Genomic DNA, 22,165 nt, shown 5'->3' with positions numbered 1-22,165 from the left:
GCCAGTCATGTTTATGCAGGTCTCAGAACAAGAACAGCTATTCTAATCATATTCGTTGAACCAGAGGATTCACCTCCTCCTACTAACTTGCCTTTGGTTTATATGCAGTTCATAGAAAGCAAATCCATGTATTTCTTTCACTATCTCATATTTACCAACCACATAGAAGGGTATTCTTTACTCATGACAGCTCTTCCTTTGTCCTATTTTCCCTCTTTGAGACAAGTTTAAAGCTTTCGGAACTCTTTGGTGCTGCCTTCCTCATTTTATAACTGGCTGCTAGCGGGGTTTTGTTTTGTTTTGGTTTTCTGCTGTTATCTCCCATTCTTGGCAAGAAGGTCTACAAAAGCCTAAACTCCTGTGTAGAGATGAATGGTACTCTTCTGCACAGTATTTGGGAAGTCCAGCAGCATCTCAAACTCTTGGCCTCTCATCACCATGTCTGATCCTCTCGGAAGTCCAGGCTGGGCAACAAACAGCTTCAAGCTCTTGCACACTTGCCTGGCCACACAGCATAAGGCCAACAGGAGGGTACCCACACCCTTTTTCAGTGAAGATGCTCCTTTCTGACATGTCCCTCACAGTCGTGGCGGGACGGGCCTCAACATGTCTTTTAGAACCGATATGCTGGCAAGCCCTTCCCCCTGACAGGCTCTGTGTGCATCCGTGGCCCCTTGCACACCTACAGCAGCCTTCTCCCTCTTCACGCCATTCCCCACAGCACTCGAGGGCCTGTGGTAAGGGCTGCTGTGCCGAGCCTGCCCCTGCTGTCCCCCAGAGGCCCCTGCCTTCCCGCCTCTGCTCCCTGTGAGGCGCTCAGGCCCCTGCCCCAGGACGCCACCTCGGGCGTCCGCCCAGCGCAGCGCGAGGAAACACACCCAGCAACGGCCGCAACGGCAGCAACGACCGCGCGCGCGCAGCCCAAGCGCACGCGCGTTGCAAGCACCCCGCCCTCAGCAGGCGCGCGGCGGCTCAGGCGGCCCCGCTGTGCGCATGTGCATCCAGGAAAGCCTGGCGGACAACTTTCCTCTTCCGGGGCGGGCCTGTCTGGGCGGGGAGGGAGGTTCGTGCTCCATGGTAGGGCGTCGCGCATGCGCGGCCCGGCGGGGTTGGAGCTGTGGCGGCCCGCAGCCAGGTGAGGGGCGGCCCGGCCTGGCCTGGCCCGTGGCAGCTGTGGGGCTGGGGGACTCTCGGCCATCGCCGGGGCCTGCTTTTCCTCGCCGTGTGGCGGCTCCGGCCGGACAGCCGGGTGGTCGGCTCGGCTGCGCGGGGGCCCCTCCTCACGCCGGGCCCGCTGCGAGGGCACCCCGCCCGGGCGGCTGTGCTCCGGGGCTCCCCGCCGCCCGGGCCTGGCGTGTGGGCGAAGCGCCGGGCAGGCGGTCGGGCGGGGTCAGCTCTCGCCGGTGTGGCCGGAGGGAGGGCCCTGGGCGTCGGCGTTGGCGGCCGGGGGTTGGCGGCGGAGCACCTGCCTGCCGGGCCGGGGAGCAGGAGGGGTCCCACGCCCGCGTCGCGAGGGAGTGGCGCTTCTGGTTTGTTTATTTTCGGTTGTGGCTTTGTTGTTACTGCTTTGTTGTTTGGGGGTTTTATTTGTTTTGTTTTGTTTTCCATAAGGGAAGAGAAAAAGATGTGCCAGCCCGTCCATCCCAGAGCTTCCTTTGATGCAAGGCTGGCAGATGGTGTGTTCTTAGTTTACTTATTTCTAGCCCTTCTTCTGTTTCTAATTCTGCTTTTTTGGAGGTTAGCATCAATACATATCACTTTCTTAAAAAATACAGTTGTTTTGGAAAGGGCTAAATAACGAAAGTATGGATTGGGACTTAAGCCTCGTCTTCTCATCCAGGGATAGCATCTACCTTGCTCTTACGTAGTTATGTTTGTTTCATGCCTGTTAGCAGGTCAACAGGTGTGACTATAGATGGAAAGTAAAAGTTATGCAAATAGCTACTGAAGAAATTCTCGTCTGCTGACCATTATTCTGTCTTTCTTGTAGTTATATAGACAGTCACGCTACCATCTCGGCACTGTTATCTAGCTTACAGAATTCATTACTGGAGGTGCCAAGTCTCAAGATCTTGGAGCAGAATTCTAACAGTCAGTTGTCAGGACCTTGAGAAGAAACTTGCCTTTCGGGGTAGACTGTTCCAGGATGTCTGCTGCAATGTCATTTGAAGTAGCTTGCACTGGATACTGCTATCAGTGAACTGCTCCCCTGCCTATGATGCAGACTCCTGAGTAATTTAAATATACAGTTCTAACATGAGACACAGCTTCAAAGAGTTGCTTTATAGGAAAATAATTTCTACAAATAATATTAGACATAATTTCTCCACTTCATCGTGTCATTTTTCTGTTTGCCAAACTCTACCTTCTTTAAGAGAAGCAGAAACTTTGCTCGGTCTTGCTAGAGTCTGCCTGCCCTCAGGAAGCAGCTGAAGGTTGTGACAAGTATGTAGTGTGGGAGGCCATAATGTAACTACACATTTTTCTGATTGTTATAGCTTTTAGTTTCAGCCTTCCAGTGTTCTCATTCTGTGTGTGGGAAGAAGAGGGCATTTCTAAGGCCATGTCTCCTCTAGGAGTGCATTGCAGGTATAGTATGTGTTGCACTTCGAGCAGTATGGGTTTCTTTAGCCCCAGCTTGTTCTCTGATCACTTACTTGAATTCATTTTCTCTGATGACTTACTTTAGTCTTGAGGGTGAAACAAACTGTATTAATGAAACCACAGCTTTGCAGATTCAGCTGTATTTGTTGTATTGGCTTCACCTAGTACCACTGACTTGTTTTGGGATTCAGCCGCTGGAGTAGCTAAGTTTTTAGAAGGTAAAAGTAGCTTTTAATTATTGGGAAAAAAAAAAGTTGTTTATGAATAGCTTTTAGTTTATCTTGTTTTGGGGAGAGGCTGAGAAACACGTCTAATACCTTAGTTTTCTATCTGTGTTTCATTCTTTGAATAATTTGAGATATTCTATTCTGAAAGTCTCCAATTAGCTCACTGGCAGTGTAAAAAGAGATACACAACTATCCCACTTGACTCAGAGGGGCATTGATTTAATTACAGATAACAACCATATACTTTCTATCTGATATTTTGTCTTAGTTACTCATGTCACTGAACTTTTTAGGATTAGGCACTACATTTTTAGCAGATCAAGAAATCATGTTCCTATTTCCCAAGTTTTGTGTGCACAGTAAGGAATTATTACATTGTCTGACAGGATTTATAACACAGTTAGAAAGTACTTATGCATTGTCCTGTCCAGATGAATCTACCTTGTAGTTTACTTAGTTGTTTTAAGTATGAAGTTATTCTGCTTCAGGTAATTCGGTAATATTGGCTGACCCATGTCCTGTACTCTGACTTGCTCAAGCACTGGAGAAAGGAGCTGAATGAGACGGGTGCATTCTGCCCCTTCAACTGCATCCATGGCTTCAGTACTTCTATAATACCTTTGATTCATTGATGGCATTCACAGCAGTAGTAAAAAATATTTTTTTTAAAAGTAGAATACCTGTATTACATTTCTGCTTCAAATAATTTCTTTCTTCCTTCCTATGCTTTAGGTTTTTTGGCATCTTTTAACCTACCCTAAAGGACTCAATAGTCATACCTAGTATGATATTGTTCTCTTGTAGCTGGTGCAGGGGACTGAAAGTTTGGATCACAGAAACTTTCCTGAAACTTAAAAAACCAGCCTAAGGCAGATAGGAAACTTTAGTTCAGAAGGTTCTACAAAGTAAAATGTCAGTTGATGCAAAGAGTTGTCTCCTCTCTTTTCTGCTCTGCAATGCGTTATTAAACATGCATAGTTTAGAGAGTTTTTCAGGGAGTAAGCTGGTTTTATTGGCAAGCCTTTGATAGCTCAAACGTATGATAAACATAGCAAATGTGAAGCTGGGAGTTTAATAGAATTCTACAGATTGCTTAACAGATGCAGCAGACCTTTGATAACCAGATTTCCGTAAGGACGAACATGGCCTTCTTTGTTATTTTATACTGATGGAATTTTCTTTAGATTCAGAGAAAGTCTCTTTTTATTCTGAACTATTTTTTAGTTTCTCAATGGAAAAGGTGTTAAAAACTGCCTGCAGCGCTATGGAAGCATGGAGACAAAATAGTCATCTATTGAGACCCTCAAGGAACTATTGGACAAAGTGATGGAAATGAAGAGCTTGAACCATCGCCTCAACATGGCGGCAGCTGAATCTGACAAAGACTCTGGATATTCAGGTTTAGAAAACTACTGCATTACCTTTTTTTGGTGTTATCTTGCTCAGACTTTGCTTTTAGTGGTGAGGTTTGACAAATCTGACTCTGGCTCTTACAGTTTGTGTCTCCTTACCTGGGGGGCCTTTGTATGCAGGACAGGTTGCATCTGCAAACATCCTACCGTCAAACTTTTTTGGAGTGGAGCTTTATATAGTTATAAAGTTCATCATGTGAATTTGAATGGCATGGTAATTTAAAATAAAGAAATTAACTGAAGAATCTTAGACTTCAAAGTCTAGAAGTGGGGACGGCAAAATCAGTTTTTCTTCTTTGCAGTGATGAATGAACTGTTGGATTATGCAGTTTAAGTTCTCTTACCATTTGACCAGATTGTCAGTAGAGCCTGATAAACCAGAGAGTAATTGTAAAATCTAGACACGGTGTGCTATTTTAATAGTCAACACAACCGTGCAAAGATTGCTCTTTAAAGAAAGAAAATGCTTTTGTGAGAGATACCTGCCTTATTGGGTTTGTAGATAGAGGATTTCAAGACACAAAATGCCTGCAACACAGACAGCAGCTGTGGCAATGCTGGAGCTTGTAGTTCTTTCCTGCACCAGATTTTAGAGCCGTCTTCATGTTAGTCTGCAGTCCCTTAAAGACTAAATACAAAAGTACAAAAAGTAATAGGTTTTTTTTGAGACAATATTTGCATGAGAACTGGCCTGAAATATAAAGCCTTTTATTAAAGGCTATTTGACAGCTGTCACAGCAGGTCTAATTTTATTGGTATTCCAGAATGAAACTTCATTGTTCTTTGTGATGTGGTTGAAAGGAAGCAGAATATTAGAAATGAAAGGAGGTAACAAGGACACTGCATGTGAAACAACTAACAGCTGAATTCTGCATCTGGCAGATGGAAGTTCAGAGTGCCCAAGTGCTATGGAGCAGACTGACTCGGAGGATGTGCTGAACGCGTTGTGTTGGAACGCAGAGGATGGGACTTGGCAATGCCCAGTGACCACAAGCAACTCCTTTCCTGCACTTTCTCCTATGGTTGTAATGAAAAATGTGTTAGTTAAGCAGGTAGGGACAAAGTAATATATTGAAAAATATTGCATGTTCTTAAATTGTTGTTTTGTTTGTGGGTGTTTTTAACATGTTTTTTCTTTCAAGAAGATATTACAAAGTTATTGCAATCCAGAAAGTAACCGATAACTTGAAAAGTTCTATTGCAACAGCCTGTTCTTTTAAGGGGGAGCTAGAAGCACTAAGATGGAAAAAATATGAAATGGAGAAGCTCTGCTACATCAAATAACCCTTTTTGTCTCAAAGGGATCTCCAAAAAATAGATCTTTAATAATATTATGTAAGTAGCACCAATGATCAAAACAGAAAAGTGAGTGTTTTTCGTCTTGCAAGCTCATGTTTACTGCCTTTGTTGAATGAAAAAGTAAACTAGGATGCTTCCTAGTTCTTAGGTCCTGGAAGTGCTTTATGCGCAATGTCCAGCACTAATCCAGAACGTTATAAAAGAAAAAAATCCATATCTAAAGTTAGCTGTGGCATTTTTACTTTAACAGTTGTTTCTTTCAGTTGCAAGTGATGTCTCACATTGCAGCAATTATGTCCCCTATTCATGTCTTCCAGTATATTGTTATGTGCTGTTCCTCGAGCACATCTGTGAGACTCCGAATTTTTATGTTGTAACAGAAGATATGAGAGCTCCCAGTTCAAAGTATTCCCATATTATTAGACCTCTTGCTCTGTACTCACTCATGTCTTCTGAGCAGAGCAAAAGTTCTTCAGTGGTTTTTATTAGAATACTTCTGAGAATAAAGTGAGAAGGGGGAAAAAAGAATATAGATCCTGATTCTTTTTCTACTTAATCTGTTATAACACCAAGCAAAACTATTAAATTCAAATACTGTGTATCAATGCTAGCACAGATATGAGTTCCTTTTAGTATTTGGCAGATTGTGTATTTGTGGGGGAGATGGTTCTGAACTCTGAGCGTTGCGCTTTATCTGGACAAGAAACAATTTTATTTTATAGTCATGTTCCTAGATGTGTGGACAAAACACTGTCTAAACACATGCAGAAGTTTTCATGTAGTAGAGAGTAGGCAAGCTTCACCAAAGGTTGATAGCCTTTGGCCCAGAGCTCAAAAATAAAACACTGGTTGCAGTGGTAGTCTAATGTTAAACTCCAGGCTGTGTGCAAACAGTTAGGAGAAGTAGCTAATGTATATATATTAAAGTTATACATATAAAAAAAAATCTGTTAGCATAGCAAAAAGGGAATTTGGGGAGGAAGAGTTAGAGGTAGATAAAATGACCAGACTCAGCTCTCTTGAACAGTGCGTCATAACATCTAAGTCCAATTGTGCATAGTTAAGGACAATAACGTTAAACTGAAAAATGTTTACTGCAGTAAAGAAAAGCAACAAGTCTAGGTCAGAATATAATGAAGTATCTTTTTATGTCTTTCTGTTATGCCTGTTACCTCAGATAGTCATGCCAGTCATCTTTTTAAAATGGTCTTTTCAACACAGTGCTCAGTTGGGCTTGCTGGAAAAAAAAAAAGAGGCAGTATCCAATTACTGCTGTTTATTTGTTCCAGTTTCAGTTAGCGTCATCCTTCTGTCTTGGAAACACTGTGATCCCGCGCAGTGATGGTTACCTGATGTCCTAATTTCAAAGTGTAAACAGCTAACAATAATGTTACTAAAAAAAAAAAAAGAAGCAGGGATTAATGCTCTGAAACATTGCTGCTTGTGGCAAGGTTTCTGTAAGTCTTGTAGAAGTCCTTAATAAGTAGGAAGCCTTTTTAGACAAGTGACACTGATACCTGCAGGATATTAGCTTTCATTAGGAAAAAAAAAAAAGCCACTTTGCAGAATTAGTAAAATGTGTCTCTCTCTACTAAAACTGAGATTTTTGGGTGGGATAACAAGGGCAGAATGCAATGTGAGTGGAAAGGAGAAGAAAGTACATAACAGAGGCAGGAAAAAACAAGAACGAGAGAAACAGTTACCACAGCTCTTTTGGCCTCAATAATTTTGGGGCTCTGCTGTGCTAGATACTGTACAACTGTGCAATAAATGACAACTTCTGACACAAAAACCTTGCTCCTGTGGGCTTCGTGTTCTGTCCTGTATGTGTATAGCCATGGTATTTATATACTTCCTCACTCCTAACATCTCCAGATACTTCTCTTTTAAATGTGTTTCTCCTTTCTTCTGTGATAAGGTAATAATATTAACTTTCTACAGATATTTGTTCTGTATCCTTATTCCATAAGCATCTTGCCCACTGAACCAAAGAAATTCTGCATCAAAGTAGGTAACTGAATCTCATCTTCAAGTCCATCCTGTCAGTTGGTAATACCCACTTTTGACAAGTTCAAGTCCTTTACTAGGGAGATGGACTTCAGCAAAGGAGGAATAACCCCAGGCACCAGTGCAGGTTAGGGGGCGGACCTGCTGGAAAGCAGCACTGAAGAGAACAACTTAGGAGTTGTGGTTGACAACAGGTTGACCGTGAGTCAACAATGTGCCCTTGTGGCCAAGAAGGCCAACGGTGTCCTGGGGTGCATTGGGAAAAGTGTGACCAGCAGGTCGAGGGGGGTTCTCCTCCCCCTCTATTCTGCCCTGGTGAGGCCACATCTGGAGTACTGTGTCCAGTTTTGAGCCCCTGAGTTTAAGAAGGGCAAGGAATTACTGGAGAGAGTCCAGTGGCAGGCTACGAAGATGATTAGGGGCCTAGAACACCTTTCTTATGAAGAGAGACTGAGAGAGCTGGGTCTGTTCAGCCTGGAGAAGAGAAGGCTGAGAGGGGATCTCATCAAGGTTTATAAATATCTGAAGGGTGGGTGTCAAGAGGATGGGACCAGACTCCTTTCAGTGGTGCCAATGATAGGATGAGGGGCAGTGGGCACAGACTGAAGCATAGGACGTTCCATCTGAATATGAGGAGAAACCTCTTTACTTTGAGGGTGACACAGCACTGGAACAGGCTGCCCAGAGAGGTTGTAGAGTCTACTTTGGAGACATTCAAGACCTACCTGGACACATTCCTGCACAATCTACTCTGGGTGAACCTGCTTTAGCAGGTAGGTTGGACTAGATGGTCTCCAGAGGTCCCTTCCAACCCCAACCATTCTGTGATTCTGTGTTAAAAGATTTAATCTAGCAAATGCTGAGACTGAAGGAAAGGAGATGGATTTCAGGTGACTCAGTATAGTACCAAAAATAATACAGTGTATTTGTGCTAGCTAAAAACTGCCAGTAGCCTTGCAAGTCATAATGAATTGGGAAAGCAGCTGACAGTATATTATATTAGTATAATTGTAGTGGTGATAAATATATTAAGAAGTGAGATTTTGCTTCAGAAATAAACAGTATCTCTTACTAGACCATTTGATATGTTTGGAGAAAAGCAGGCATGCTTTTTGGCCAGGAGACCTCGTGAAGATCTGTAGTAATGTATTGGAGGAGGAAGAGGTCATGTCTTGTAAAAATTGATGTATTCCCCTATATTGCAGAATATGGCTTGTGGGATGGAGTAAAAACTTGGGCATTTTTCTTGAAATATAGTGCTTTTAAGGTTTATCAGTGCACACCATTTCTCCAGAGGTGTGGAGTTAAACTGCCCTAGGCTTACCACAGGCTTTTTTTTTTCTGCTTCTTGGGTTTAAATTTATGTAAACTGCGTATTGTACTTAAGAATGCAAGACTTACTGAACAGCTGTCGTCTATTTTAAATAACGATTTCAGAAGCTTTCTGTAAGAATAGAATTGACAAAGATTAGAGTTACTGCTTTTCAACAAAGAGGAAGTCTGAATTGTTCCGAAAATGTCTGTGCAGTCTTTCTTTGACTGTTCTAAAATATTTCATAACCACAATGCTTAATTATTTTTCAACTTTTCTGTACACATGTTGTTCTGCCCCCAAGTCTGGGTCGAACTTTTACATGAGCATTGTACAATATAACCATGCACTGTAATCATCATTTAGGAAAGCACGTATAAATTCAGATTGAATTGGTTTAAAATTTATCTGCTGTTCCATAGTAAAAGGATTATGGATTGCAGCTTTGATTCTAGCGCTATGCTCCGTTGTCAAAGAAAGAGAAGGATGAGTTTGATCGAAAACTGTTCAGAATGTATTAATTGGACAGTGTATGTCAAATATGGAGAAATGGCACACTCCACCTGTTTCATTTAAGGTTTTTTGATTGTCTTCTACGATGTTCTTGTAAGACTTCTGTTTTTTCCCTCTTCGTGCTTCTCAGGGCAGTTCATCACAGCTCCAATCTTGGACTGTGCAGCCGTCCTTTGAAGTGATTCCAGCCCAGCCACAGCTAGTGTTTCTTCGTCCATCAATCCCACCTTCCATTAACCCTCACCCTCTTGGGAAAAAGAGAAATGACTCTACTAGTTACCTACCCATCCTGAATTCTTATCCCAAAATAGCACCACAGCCCTGCAAACGAGATCACTCCTTTGATCTAGAAGAATGTCAGGAAACCAGTAGCCATAAACGACTCTGCACAGAAGCACCGAAGATGGAAACTTCTCCTGTATCCAGGAGCACTGGCTTGCCTACTAGTCCTTTTGCCCACCTACCAGTTAGCTTTAAGACCCTTCAGGATTCTAACCAGCAAAGTTCTTCAACTCTGGTGACAAGTGGAAAACTGTCAGCACTTCCTGGTTTTCATCGTGTTTCCAGTGACGCTCAGAAAGTGGCAGGTTTGACTTCTCTTTTGCCTTTTGGAACTTCGCAGGCAACGAAGTGCACCCCTCATGAGAGCGAGAGTGCAGCACAGACTACAATGCAGTCTGCAGGGTGGAGCCCCCCATTGATACCAGAGGAGATTTGCACTACGCCTGAGCTGCTCTTGCAACAACAAAGCAAGTGCAGACGCTTTCAAAATACACTTGTAGTGCTACGCAGGTCAGGATTGCTGGAGATCACTTTAAAAACCAAGGAGCTCATTCATCAGAACCAGGTCACTCAGACCGAGCTGGACCGGCTGAAGCATCAAACACAGCTTTTCATAGAGGCAATAAAGAACAATGCTCCACAGTCATGGGCAGAGCTAGAAGCATCTCTAACAGGATCTGATAAAGCTGGTAGCAACCTTGAAGACTCCACTTATCCCAATGTGTAATAAAAAGGTACATAGCTGTTGGTCAAGTTGTTTCTGTGGCTCTGATTTCCTGTCTCAAGCTTTTACTTGAGCAGTTTCTGAGTCCAAGACTTGCGAAGTGGTATGCCGTTAACAACTTGTCTTCAGAGGCAGTTGTGAGACTGAAATAGCATAGTGGGGTCTTGACAGAATGAGTACTTACTATTTCAGAGTGACCTTGAACTCCATGCTAACTCCGTGTACTTCCTTGGACTTGAGAAGCTTGGATGTGCTCTCCTGGCATGTTCCCATTCTTGGAGTGCAAAGACAGTCATTTGCAGTATTCTGCAAGCAAGCATCTGCCTCTTCCCATCTGCAGATAGTCCTGACAATGGAACAGCAGAACAGGCCCCACTATTGGGCCATCGTCAGCTGCAAGTAGATGAAGGGCATTGGTGTGAGGAGAGGAAGCTTAACATTGGTGGGGTGGTATCTTTGGGCTGTTGCTATCCTTTCTGGGAACAGAGAGTCCTGTTTGGAGGTTTTAATGCATTTAAATTAGTGGAGATCTACTTGTGGTGAAGCAGCATTCTATATTCATTGCAGTCTTTGGTCAAAGTGATGAGTGTCTTAGGACCCAAGTGAAATGACCTGTTTTGATGGGTATACTTTTGATTTTGATCTGTGCAGTTGAGTGAGTGAAAATCACAAGGCTTGCACTGGAAATGTTTGTTCCAAAGCTGTGTTTATTAATGGTTAACAAGTGTACAAGGCAAGTGGCTTTGGATTTTCTTAGTGGTAAACAGATCGAAGATTATTATTGAAGACTGCAGTGACTTCTTTTTAAAACAGCATGAGGAAGATACTCATTCACCAGGATTTATTTGGCAAGACTAGTTGCATATTATTTGGTATGTATATCTTTAGTTTACAAGCCTAAACTCCTTTTTTTCTCTGAAATCGGTTTGCTAAGTATACAAAAAAGGAGAGGGGCGAAAGGAAAAGAAGCACAATGGCCTGTGGTGAAACAAGTCCTTCTCCCATCCCGCTTTCCTCCGTTTTTTATTTAGAGAAATCAGATGAATGTATCTGGAGAAAGAACGGGGGGAGGCAGGGGTGGGAGTAAAAAGTAAGAGGCAGATGTCAGCTTAGATAATCTCCTTGATAATTTTAGCTGCCTGAGTTCGAACTTAAAAAATTAAAGACCCCACCAAAACATTTTTTCTTCCACATAAATTTATATCATTCCTAGCCTGCTTGTCTTGATATATAGCTAACAACACTGCGTGCATAAGATATTAGTCTTTACTGGTAGAGATCCACAGTAATCACATTACAAAAGCTGTTCTACAGATATCTATTTCATTTCATTTTACCTAGACACTTAACTATGTCACTGCCCTCAATCCAAAGGGTTTTTTTCAGAGGCACTCTGTGTAGAGAACCAAGAATGGCTTTGTCTGAGAACGTTAAGTCATCTGGATTGTTTATGGTATGTTCCTTTCTGTGTGACAAAGTTTTTAAAAAATTGTGCAGTCTAGGTGACCAGCTATCTTGATGTTTTGATCACTTCTATAATCTGTTTCAGATTCTTAAAAAAAAAAAAATCAAACTTAAAAATAGAGTGGATGTCTTGCTAATTTGTGACTAGACCTTTTCATTTTCTGATGCCTCTGGGAATCAATATTGCAGAAGACCGTGGAGAATGCTTTTGTAGTCTTCCTCAAATATGTGCATTAGAGAAATTGTGAGTTGCTTCTCTCTTGTACAGGGTTTCCTCCTTTATAGACTGATGAAAAGAAATGCGGTACATGCCTCATAAAGAGAAGAAACGTGACTCGTATTTGTACTAGCCATAGGCCTAGAGAGAAATTTTGTGGCAAGCTTTGCCTTAGGGGAGCTGTAGCAAACTAACAGGCATGCCTTTCACGGTATCCTGCCGACTTGCTGAAGACTAGTGCAGTACAAGGGAGCTGATTAAAAGACAAGTGTTCATAGACTATGTTCTGTCTTGTATTTTTTAAAATATACCTGCTATAATTGTGCATACTAGGATGTCTCACAACTCGCAGCACAGCAATATCAAAACTCAGCCAGCAAACCCGGAAGGCAGCATAGTACAGTGTAATAACACAGGACATGTCCGATATAGTTCTTTTGGAATCAGTTGTGATATTTGCACTCAATTACATTTGGCAGGATAGATGTGATGATACCTTAGGCCATTTGTGAAGGAATCCCAGGAGGCAAGCTTGTTTTTTTCTGAGCTTCTTGCAGAAGGAGAGGGGCAGTAGGAGGCAGTTCCATTGATCTGATACCTGTAATAGGCCTAGAGTTGAGGTGTGAGAAAATGCATAGGATATCTTTGCTACTTTTCTTAAATCCGTATTCTACCCATCAAATAGGAGAATTTGAAGTTCAGAATATATATATTTTTAGGAGCCGATTGTCCTAGAAAACAAGATGATGGACTCAGGCTACCCAGAGATGAGAGGAAGTCAGAAAAAAATAAGTCAGATCTTAGCTGTTCGAGACAAGAAAAAGTGAGTCTACCTCTGCTTATTTCCACTGCTCTGATAGAGTAAATGGAAGGAAGAATTGGCCTTGCAGGGTAATACCCTTTGACTTAGGGAGACTCTAGCTGATAGAAATCTCTCATAGTTCACACAGTACCACATGTATTTTATTCCCCTGACAGCACTGAGGATGGGCTGAAGTGGGTGTGCGTACAGCTGATGGGCCTTTCAGCTGGTGTAATTTGTATAAATATATATTCAATAAATCTGTGAATAAAGTCCAGCAGCTGGTTAGCAATCTCCTACTGGGCATCAGTCCAGACTTAAATAGTACTTGCTGAATTAGAAAAAATCCACTCTGAAACTATTGGATATAAATCTGGGAGCCCTTAGGAAACATATTGCTAGAAAATTGCAAATCTTTACACAACGTCTATAAAAGAAGGATGTTGAAGGCCCCTAGTGATAGATATGTCATCAAGTATCATTCGGTTCAATTTCTCTTAGCTGCCTTTATTCCTAGAAGTCCTGATAAAACTTTAAACAAAAAGGGCTTTCCTTGGCTGCAATTTAATAAAATGGGCTAGCTAGGAACCATGTTGAGAAATTTAGTTGACTGCATCAGGAGCAGAATAGGTCCTGGTTTTGGGCAGGATCTGGAAGTGGTCTAGTAGGTCTGAGCAGAAACATTAGCCTCTCTGATTGGAAGCCTGTAAGCAATGAACTCACAGATTTTTTTTTTTGACCTTTGAAGCAGCAAGACTTTGCATTAACAAGTTAGTTGAAGGCAGCTGTCTCGGTCTAAAAAGTCAATCAGGTGGCCTGCTGGGGCTTCAGTTGCTGCTGACAGCTAGCAGGCAGAGTAGTTTGATGGGTCAGACAGACTGCTGGTTTTCTATTAAGTTTTAATAAATGGTATTTTTGATTACTTTTACTATGTATTTTTGAAATTCTACTGCTCTAGTTGGAATGTAAACGTTTTCTGTACTTTTGAAGTCCATTGCCAGCTCTGAATACAGTAGCCTAATCTGTTGTAGAACATGACCTTTTTGCTAAAACTTTACAGAAACAGACTGTGAAATATTAATGAAATAAAGTATATACTTGAAAAGTTTGTGGGCTATTTTAATGCTGTTAAACTGCAAAGTCCTTGGTTCCAGAGCATGCTTTACAGCTCCACAACAGCGTGTTGCACATGTGGGAAAGTGCAGATCCAAAAGTGATACTATGATGTATCTCTCAGAAGAGAGTCATGTGAGCTTTAACAGTATGTATGAATTAAAGGGTCTCTGGGAGGAGCATGAGTAAAAGTGGGCTGTACAGAACACTAAAAATATATTGTCGTGGGTGACCATTGCCATAGATCTGTCATGAACAACCTGGAAGGATTTTTCCGTCTGTGAACTGTTGTCTCCATGTGATGACTGTACATTATGCTCACCGTCTGTGCAGGGTGAACTCCTACACTGTATTTTAATCCTGTCAGCCGGCTATGCAGAATTTCTAAATTGTGGAGTGGGAATCTTGGCTGCTGAAAGAATTACTTGAGTGAAAGGTTTTACTCTCTCTCGAAGAACAACAACATTCTACAACTAAATCTGTATACCAGCTTTTCAGAAGAACACGTTTTTCAAGATGCGGCCATCTTTACGTGATCTTTTCTTTGTTCAAAGATGAGTGAAAACTAGGCAATCATTCCCAGAACACCCAGCAGAATTTGTGGCATGAGATCCTGTCCTTAGGTACAAGACAGTTATCCTGGTTAAAGTTCTTGGCACCAAACAAGACAATAACTTGAATCTCATTACATCCAAAAAGGAGTGCCATCAATTGAAGTAATTTTATTCCCTGAGACTGGGAACTCAATGGTTGCAGATTTTGTATTTGTAAAAGGCATGGAATTCAAGCAGGAATTTTTCAGGTCTCTGCTGGCTAGCCTTTACATGGTGAAGTCTATCTGCAGAATGTCAGACCTGTTCGCCTTTATTTCACTGAAGCCAAAAAGGTGAATTGCTTCTTCCAGGTGCTCTGCGTCTGTCTTGTTTTTCTTTATTGTGGCACACACAGTCTGAAAAGAGCAGTAGCCCCCAGAGCCTTGGGCTGAGGAATCTCCTGGCATGCAAAATATTTGGCATCCACTAGGCTGAACATAGCTTGCTGTTACTGCTTTTGTTCTCATAATTCCTGGGACAGAAACGTGGGGTCCCTACCTAGACAATTTTATACCCTTGCTGTGTCTAGGCGGTGCTTCCTTTCAGGCCACTGTGTAATGCAGTCATATAGCCCCCAACTGTATCGTATGGTCCATGAGACTTCTCTTTTTAAATCTGTACCTCCTTTGAGGTATGTCCATGAGGCAAACTTAACTATTCCCGTATAATCTGATTGCGAAGGAAACATCATGTGTTCAGTCTGCTCGCTTGTAGATAAGTTTCCAAGACTTTCTCAAATTCTTGGTTGAACTAAAGCGTGTTTTTAGAGGAAGCATCCTGCTTTGATTTGAAAGCTCCTAGGGATGAAGAATCCACCCAAATTGTTCAAAATGTAATTACTTATTGTTAAAAATGTGCCTCTTTTATTGAGCCTGAATTTGTCATCTTTCAGTATCCAGCTGTCAGATCTTTTGCCTTTTGTCTGCTAAACTGAAGTGCATGCTGTGACATTGCTGTTTTCACTGTAGGCATTTACAAACTGAACAAGTCATTCTTCTTTTTTAAACTAACTGATTAAGCTCTCAAATCTTTTGAGTCCTTTATTCATCTGTGGCACTCTTCTTTGGATCCTTTGAAATTATTTAAATGCATTTTTAATTGGAACACTAACATTAAGAGCAAAACAGGATTGCTAAAATAGTTGTACAATATCAACCCTCTCCATTGCTATTCTGCCTCATTTTTATAGCAGCCCTGGCCATGGTGTCAGATTGGAAATCTAAATCATCCTTGGACCTGTTGTTTCAGCAGTTGGTGAAGGTCTGTCTTTTAAGTATGTTTCCACATGCCTTTTACTGCAATTTACAGCCAGAAAGCAAAAAAACTGGTTTTATTGTCGCCAGTTGCATTCATTACTTACCTGCACTTACCTCCCTCAGAACTTTTCCACCTTTAGATTTTGAAGGTAATTTTATGTTGTATTCCCATTATTAAAAACAATACTAAATAATGTTGCAGTCAACAACCAATTTGATAATATTTTCAAAGAAAGAATAGAAGACTGTGTTTAGTAGATATGTATACAATTCAGAAGCCACAGTTGTAATGCATTTCACATCATCAGGTTAATTTTGTGTAATTCTGGCTTCAGTCTGTGTCGTGTGGCACACTACTAAATGCCCATCAGAAATATAAATACAATATCTGTCTTGGCTTTGTCTTCAACCAATTTTTTATTTTGGTTCATCAAGATAAGGAATCAATTTTATTTGACCAGCTCTATTTCTTATAAGCTTCATTAATTTCAATTATTTTTGCTTTTTATGTCCTTCATTAATCAAAAATTGTGGGTTATTCTGTTATTTTCTCTCAGTTGTTCAACCTATGTTCATTCAAGTCAGTCTACCTACCCACTGAAAAGCTGATGCTGTATTAGTTCTTACATCCCTTTGGTCCTCTGAGATCTTTCCTAGTGGTCTGAAATTCATTAATATAGTATTGATGGTCCAGAGAGCTGCTTGGTTGGCTCCTGTTAAATTTTCAATCACAACTAATTCAGACTTGCTGACTTTAAAATGTTTAATAACTGTTGTTTAAAATGTCCCAAATTACTTTTTGAAGTGGAAATCAAGCTGTTGTCGTGATGCGAGGAATACATCTGGCTTTTTTCTAACTGCTCAACAGAAATTTTTGTGAAATGCTTTTGCCATTCTGCACTGCAGCAGTGTAATTTCTATCTTGAAATGGAGCGCTGCCAGCATAAAGCTTTCTTCTGCATCTCGAACATTTTAAGAAATGGAGGAAGTGAACTTTCCAGGGCCAAAAGGGGAGTTCCATCAACTTCTTCACTGTTTTCTTCTCATTCGTATTTCAATTAAATTAATTGAGTTAGTTTAATGAAACTAGAATGCCTCTTATGATGTCCACTTAGGCAATCTTGCCTTTTTTACACAGCACTAGGGAGGGGTTTTTTTAGGCTATTTATATTTACCAGGACTAAGAAATCCAATAACAGAACGAAAACCAATCCTTACTGGTTTTTAACAGACAGGACTGCTTGAAAAAGTTATGTGCTTTCAACAGAAAACTAACATGTTTTTATTGGAAATGAAAATGTATTTTGGCTAGAAGTTTAGTGCTTTGTGGCATTAGTCATAGCATTCTTTTTTCAGTCAATCGCAAATAATATGGAAATAGGCTGGACTCTGGAGGTGGGGGAAGATGTTATTTCCATCATGCCTTTCTCCTGGATTGTTTTGGGTTGCCTGTACAGGAAACAAAACCCCAACTTTGATGAGTGGTTCCATCACCTCATGCTGAAGAAGCAGAAGCCTGCATAGACAGCCAAAACTGCTCAATCATCTGCAAGGGAGGAGGAGACTAACAGAGATCTCTTAAGTGAGGATGAAACAGCATCCCGTGAGAAAATTGCTAGCTCAATGAGTACAAGTATGATTTTTTCACCATATCCCTAAAAATTCTAATTAAAAAAAATATTAAGAGTTTTCTTTGGTACAAAACATCGCTGTACTAGATAGAAGTTGTGCTACATTTGCCAGAGTTCAATGCAATGACTATTTTGTGAGATGAGCAGTGTTTAGTGTGGAAAGTGTGAAATAAGAGTAGGCAGTAGGAAAGCTGTGTTACTCAGTGTTAACAATGCCTATTGTTTTGTATTCTTGCTAAGTATTGTCTCCCATGCAAATGATAATGCTATACAACATGCCCAAACATGCTCAGAAGTCAGAAAGGGATAGTCTGCATCAGAGTGAAACTGGCTCCCACTGTTCAACATCCATTGCTGACAGTGATTGCAGCGTGCTTGCACAACAGTGCTTGCTCAGAACGCTCTGAACGTGGGTTGCTGACATCATTTGTGTGAGAAATGGCCAGAAAGAATTCTGAAACGTTTGTTTCTGCGCTAATTGTGCAAGGAAGGCAAGTCTGAGCTGGAAGATTATCCTCTGAATGCTGAAGCGCCTCCAGATGTATAATGGGAGCTGCAGCCAGCGCAAACTGGAACAGAGCAAAGTGGTGAACTGCACTGGGGGGCCGTTGCTGCAGTGCTGGTGCTCTGCAGTGGCCACGTTTGGTAGAGACTGTTGTAGTTGGAGAGGCAAGGCTGTTCAGAGTGAGATGTTGGTGCACGGATACACCAATGGCTCTGACGGGTTTCTAGCAGTTCAAAATCAAGTTGGGCAGTCTGGACATATGCCTCATGGCCAAAGCCAAAAGGTTCTTTGAAAGGCAAAAATAAAACTTGCCTGCACGTAAAAATTTTTACTCTGTTCATTTTTTCTGCAGCCAAACTTCAAACGGTGCTGTTAGGAAAAGCAGAAAGATGCACTGCTGTGCCTGATCTTGGAGCCAGCAAAGTTATGGGAAGCATTATTGCAGTTTCTAAGGCTTGCTTTTTTTCAAATTCCACTGCTTCTCCAGCACCTACCAGTCTGAGACACTAGAGCCATCTGATGTAAAAGAGGTTATTTTATCACTGAGCTTAGTTGGGTGAGTGGAAGCAGATGAAGGCCAATTAAAAAAACCCAAAAAACCAAAAACCAGACCAACAACACACAACCAAAACCAAACCACCTGAATTCCTGGGGGCAAAATTACTCCACAATATCACTTTTCCTGTTCTATGTCATTATAACATCTGTTTATCAATGGGTGAACACCTTAGAGGAGTACTTGCATTCTCGCTTCATCTCACTGTTCTGGCAGTTGGTTCAGTAATAACCAAGCTCTTGGTGCGCTGCAGAGATTCACTATTACCTCTTAAAAATAATGACAACAGTAATGGGCCGCTGCCTGCATCTCACATTAGTGTGGGGAAGGGAGGAAACACTCCATTGTTCACCACAGCTTAGCTTGACTTTGGGCATGCTTTTGTAATTTCCTTATCACACCCTCTTCTGATGTAAGATGAGTCCTTAGCACATAATTTTCCTGTAAACGGGCTACAGCATCCATTTTAGGTCCCTTTAAGATATAAACGTGACTAAGAAGAAGTCTGTATTTGCCTGAAGTTGTTTCTGTTGGGGATGAGAACAAATACAGCAGCACTCAATTCTTCTTGGACTGTTCTCATACATTTCCATGGCTCCGAAGCTTCGTGTCAGAAACTGACCACATGTAATGGCATGAAATTGATATTGGCAATTATGTTCATGCTTAATGTCCAACAAGCACCATTACCACCAACATGTCTGACATAGGCTTTTGGACTTTTTCCTTTTTTTTGACACTTGCCCTGGTCTCTTTCTTATTACCTCAAGAAAGTTATTGATGTAGATATTTATTATGTGTGACATCAGCTTTCAATCTTGTTTTAGTGACTGCTATTGATGTTCACTGTTTCCTTGGCGTGACAAAATGCTTGTTTTAAATCTTACACTGTTCTCAATGCACTGTAATTTTCCATTCCTTTCCCACAATCTAAACAGTCACATTAGGAAGAAGATAAAATCAGAGAACTTTGAGTGAGGAACTGGTTGCCATATGGCTGATGCCTAAAATCTCAGCAATTTGAAGGGAAGAAAGTGGAAAACGATGAAGTAAATTCCACCATAAGTAGGTTGCAGTTGTTAGCAAAGAAGGAGGAGAACAAAGGCAGAAAGGAAAACAATACTGAACAGCAATGTTATGGAGGATTTTTCTCACAGATGCATGAAAACAAATTTAAAGGTAACCATCTACGCACAGTGTCCTAAAGCTGTTTTCCAGATTTCTTTTAAAAAATCTGAACACTGTCTTTTTTTGCTACAACTGCTTTCATTGAGTGCTTGCTCTTCTCCCCTCCTCTTGCCTCTGGCCAGAGTATGCTGAAGGTTTAAATTCATGGCCTTAATCCTGCGTATAGCACCCAGCTCAAAAGCACTTGGCACCAACGTTGCTGCTGCTGCATGAAATAATTTAAACAATAACATATGTCTGGAATTGAGATGGCCCCAGGCTTTGTTCCATGTCTCACCTTGGAGAAGGCACTTTGATCTTCTCAGCTGTAAAGTGAGAAAAGCAATACTACTTACTCCCTATTATAGAGTGCTTTAAGCTTCTCATGTAGGAATTGCAATATTGGTATTTATTACAAGTCATGGCTGTGGACTGTCATAGTTCTGGTGCTGCATTTTCTAAAGGCTAAGCATCTGTTTGGTTATACTAGCCTATGTTTTGTTTCATATTAATAAATTAAGCTATACATGCGTTAATTTCCCATAACATAAATCCACAAGTGAGTATAGAGACTGGCTTCCTGTGGTTTGGAAAACTGAAAGGAAGGAATAGGGGACTAAAATCTCTACTTCTATGTCTATCCAGGGAAATTTCTGTAAATGTCTCAAGGTTGATAAGGCTGGAGGAATGGAGAGAGTGTTAGCTGGCTATGTTGCAGACACAAAAAAACCTTTCGTGTGTGTAAGCAGACATCTGGTTTGCCCCACATGTATTAATTTATACCCACGCATGTCATTTTCTTCCCCAGCCTGTAAACCTCATCAAACTGTAGTAATGAACCATGTGAAACCAGGGTCAAAAGCCTGGAGGCTTATCAGATGTTACATTTTCATGTCTAAAAACTTAGAATATTTGAAATCAGAAAACACAGTCCTGGAAGACATTGAGTATCACAGCCTAAGCAACCGATCTGAGAAATACATGAGTAAAATGAAGGATGTGATTAGTTCAGCTGTAGTTATGGGACTATGCCTATGCTTGAAGCTAATAATATGCTTGAAGCTAAGAATATGCTCAAATCTCTTTTCCTGGACTGAGCTACAGTGCTGTGCAACTAGTAGGACTGAGTATTTTCATTATTGTCTCTTCATCCATGGAGCTTCTGTCCCACTTGCTTGTGCATGTTTACATGGTTTGCATAATTTGTTGGAGAGACACTGGGATTTGTCAAAGCCCAAACGGAAAAGATCAGGACATAAGATTTACAAGGACTGACTTTGGACATAGTTTAAATATTTATAATTCTCTCAGATGGTGTTGTAATTTATAGTAGTGCATTAATGAGTGGAATTTTTGTATGCCTTGAAGAAACTTTAGGTCTTGCTATTTGTGCATCTGTATTATCCAAGTGATTGAGCATTCCTCCCCAAATTCACATTTGTTAAAAGACCTGACATTTGGCTGTTTAACCGCAAAAGGATTACTTTCTCTGATGTAGTGCTGGTCAGACTTCTGACCACCAGAGTAATGCTTGTAATGCCTCAGAGGCTTCCTATGGGGAGTGAAAATCCACAGAATCTCTTAACATTTTGACTTCAATGTAAACCTTAATTTTAGGCCTTTGCTGGAAATTTAAACTATGTATTGGTTACATTTCCACTGAGGTTTCAGTAAGTAAATTTTATCAAACAAGCACAAAAGGTCATTCTACTTGATTCATAAACAATAATAGCTGAGCTAATGAAATGTCTACTTCTCTTCGGTTATTTCTCAGTTACTGCAAAGGTCTCCCTATTCTTCCATGTAAACCTTTTCCACATGACCTGCTATGTTTTATCAAAAATGTTTCCCTGTATTAGATTTGCAAGGAGACGGAGGTAGAGCAAGAGTAAAGAAGGAAAAGAAAGGACATCCTAAAATTATGTCAGAACTTAAGAGTGGTCTTAAATCTATTATGACATCTCAGTTTGCATGTGTTTATGTAGCTGCTCTATTTAAGGGTCTTGACACTTCCAGTAGTTCTTAATTGGCAATGTTTCTCACCATCTGAAAGTTGTGTTATGGGAAGTTAACATACCTAAGTGTTCATTTCAAGGTTAAAAAAAAAATCAAATAGAAATATAGATGTGTTTTCTTCAGTTTATGAATACATACAGTGGTCATTCTGGTGGTATTTGAAAGTATAAAAAAGGGTAAAAACATAAGCAGTTTGGGTATTTCTCAGTCCTATTGAAATGCTGAGAAATATCATCATAACTCATAACTGAACAGAAAACTACTTTAGGGATATAAAATTGGTAAGTTGTCTTCTATCTGCCAATCATTGCTGTAGCATCTACAAACAGAAGCCACGTAGGAATCACATACTCTAATCCCATGTTTATAAAGAGAAGACCAAAGCACTGTTTTGTGCTTCTTTCAGCAAATATCACCTATATATAATTACTTTATTTGCACAACTATTTGTATTTGATGTTACTT

The 22,165-nt window shown here is 40.9% G+C and overlaps 1 protein-coding gene across 3 annotated transcripts; it reads left to right on the top strand.

The window, feature by feature from the left end:
* The first annotated feature begins 1,057 nt into the window (after positions 1-1,057).
* On the top strand, positions 1,058-13,930 carry CIPC (CLOCK interacting pacemaker). Of its 3 annotated transcripts, XM_065636586.1 has the most exons (6): positions 1,116-1,135; positions 1,612-1,676; positions 2,506-2,589; positions 4,056-4,230; positions 5,126-5,295; positions 9,505-13,930. In XM_065636586.1, exons 4-6 carry the CDS (start codon positions 4,158-4,160, stop codon positions 10,381-10,383), a joined length of 1,122 nt encoding a protein of 373 aa, XP_065492658.1. In that variant the 5' UTR covers positions 1,116-1,135; positions 1,612-1,676; positions 2,506-2,589; positions 4,056-4,157; the 3' UTR covers positions 10,384-13,930. The 3 variants fall into 3 exon arrangements, with proteins under 3 accessions (XP_065492655.1, XP_065492657.1, XP_065492658.1); XM_065636585.1 differs by lacking the exon at positions 2,506-2,589 and having other exon boundaries at positions 1,109-1,135; XM_065636583.1 differs by lacking the exons at positions 1,612-1,676; positions 2,506-2,589 and having other exon boundaries at positions 1,058-1,135.
* The last annotated feature ends 8,235 nt before the right edge of the window (positions 13,931-22,165 follow it).

Source organism: Caloenas nicobarica, chromosome 5, assembly GCF_036013445.1.
Source record: "Caloenas nicobarica isolate bCalNic1 chromosome 5, bCalNic1.hap1, whole genome shotgun sequence".
NCBI classification, from domain to species: domain Eukaryota; kingdom Metazoa; phylum Chordata; class Aves; order Columbiformes; family Columbidae; genus Caloenas; species Caloenas nicobarica.
This window is presented reverse-complemented; position numbering and strand designations above follow the sequence as displayed.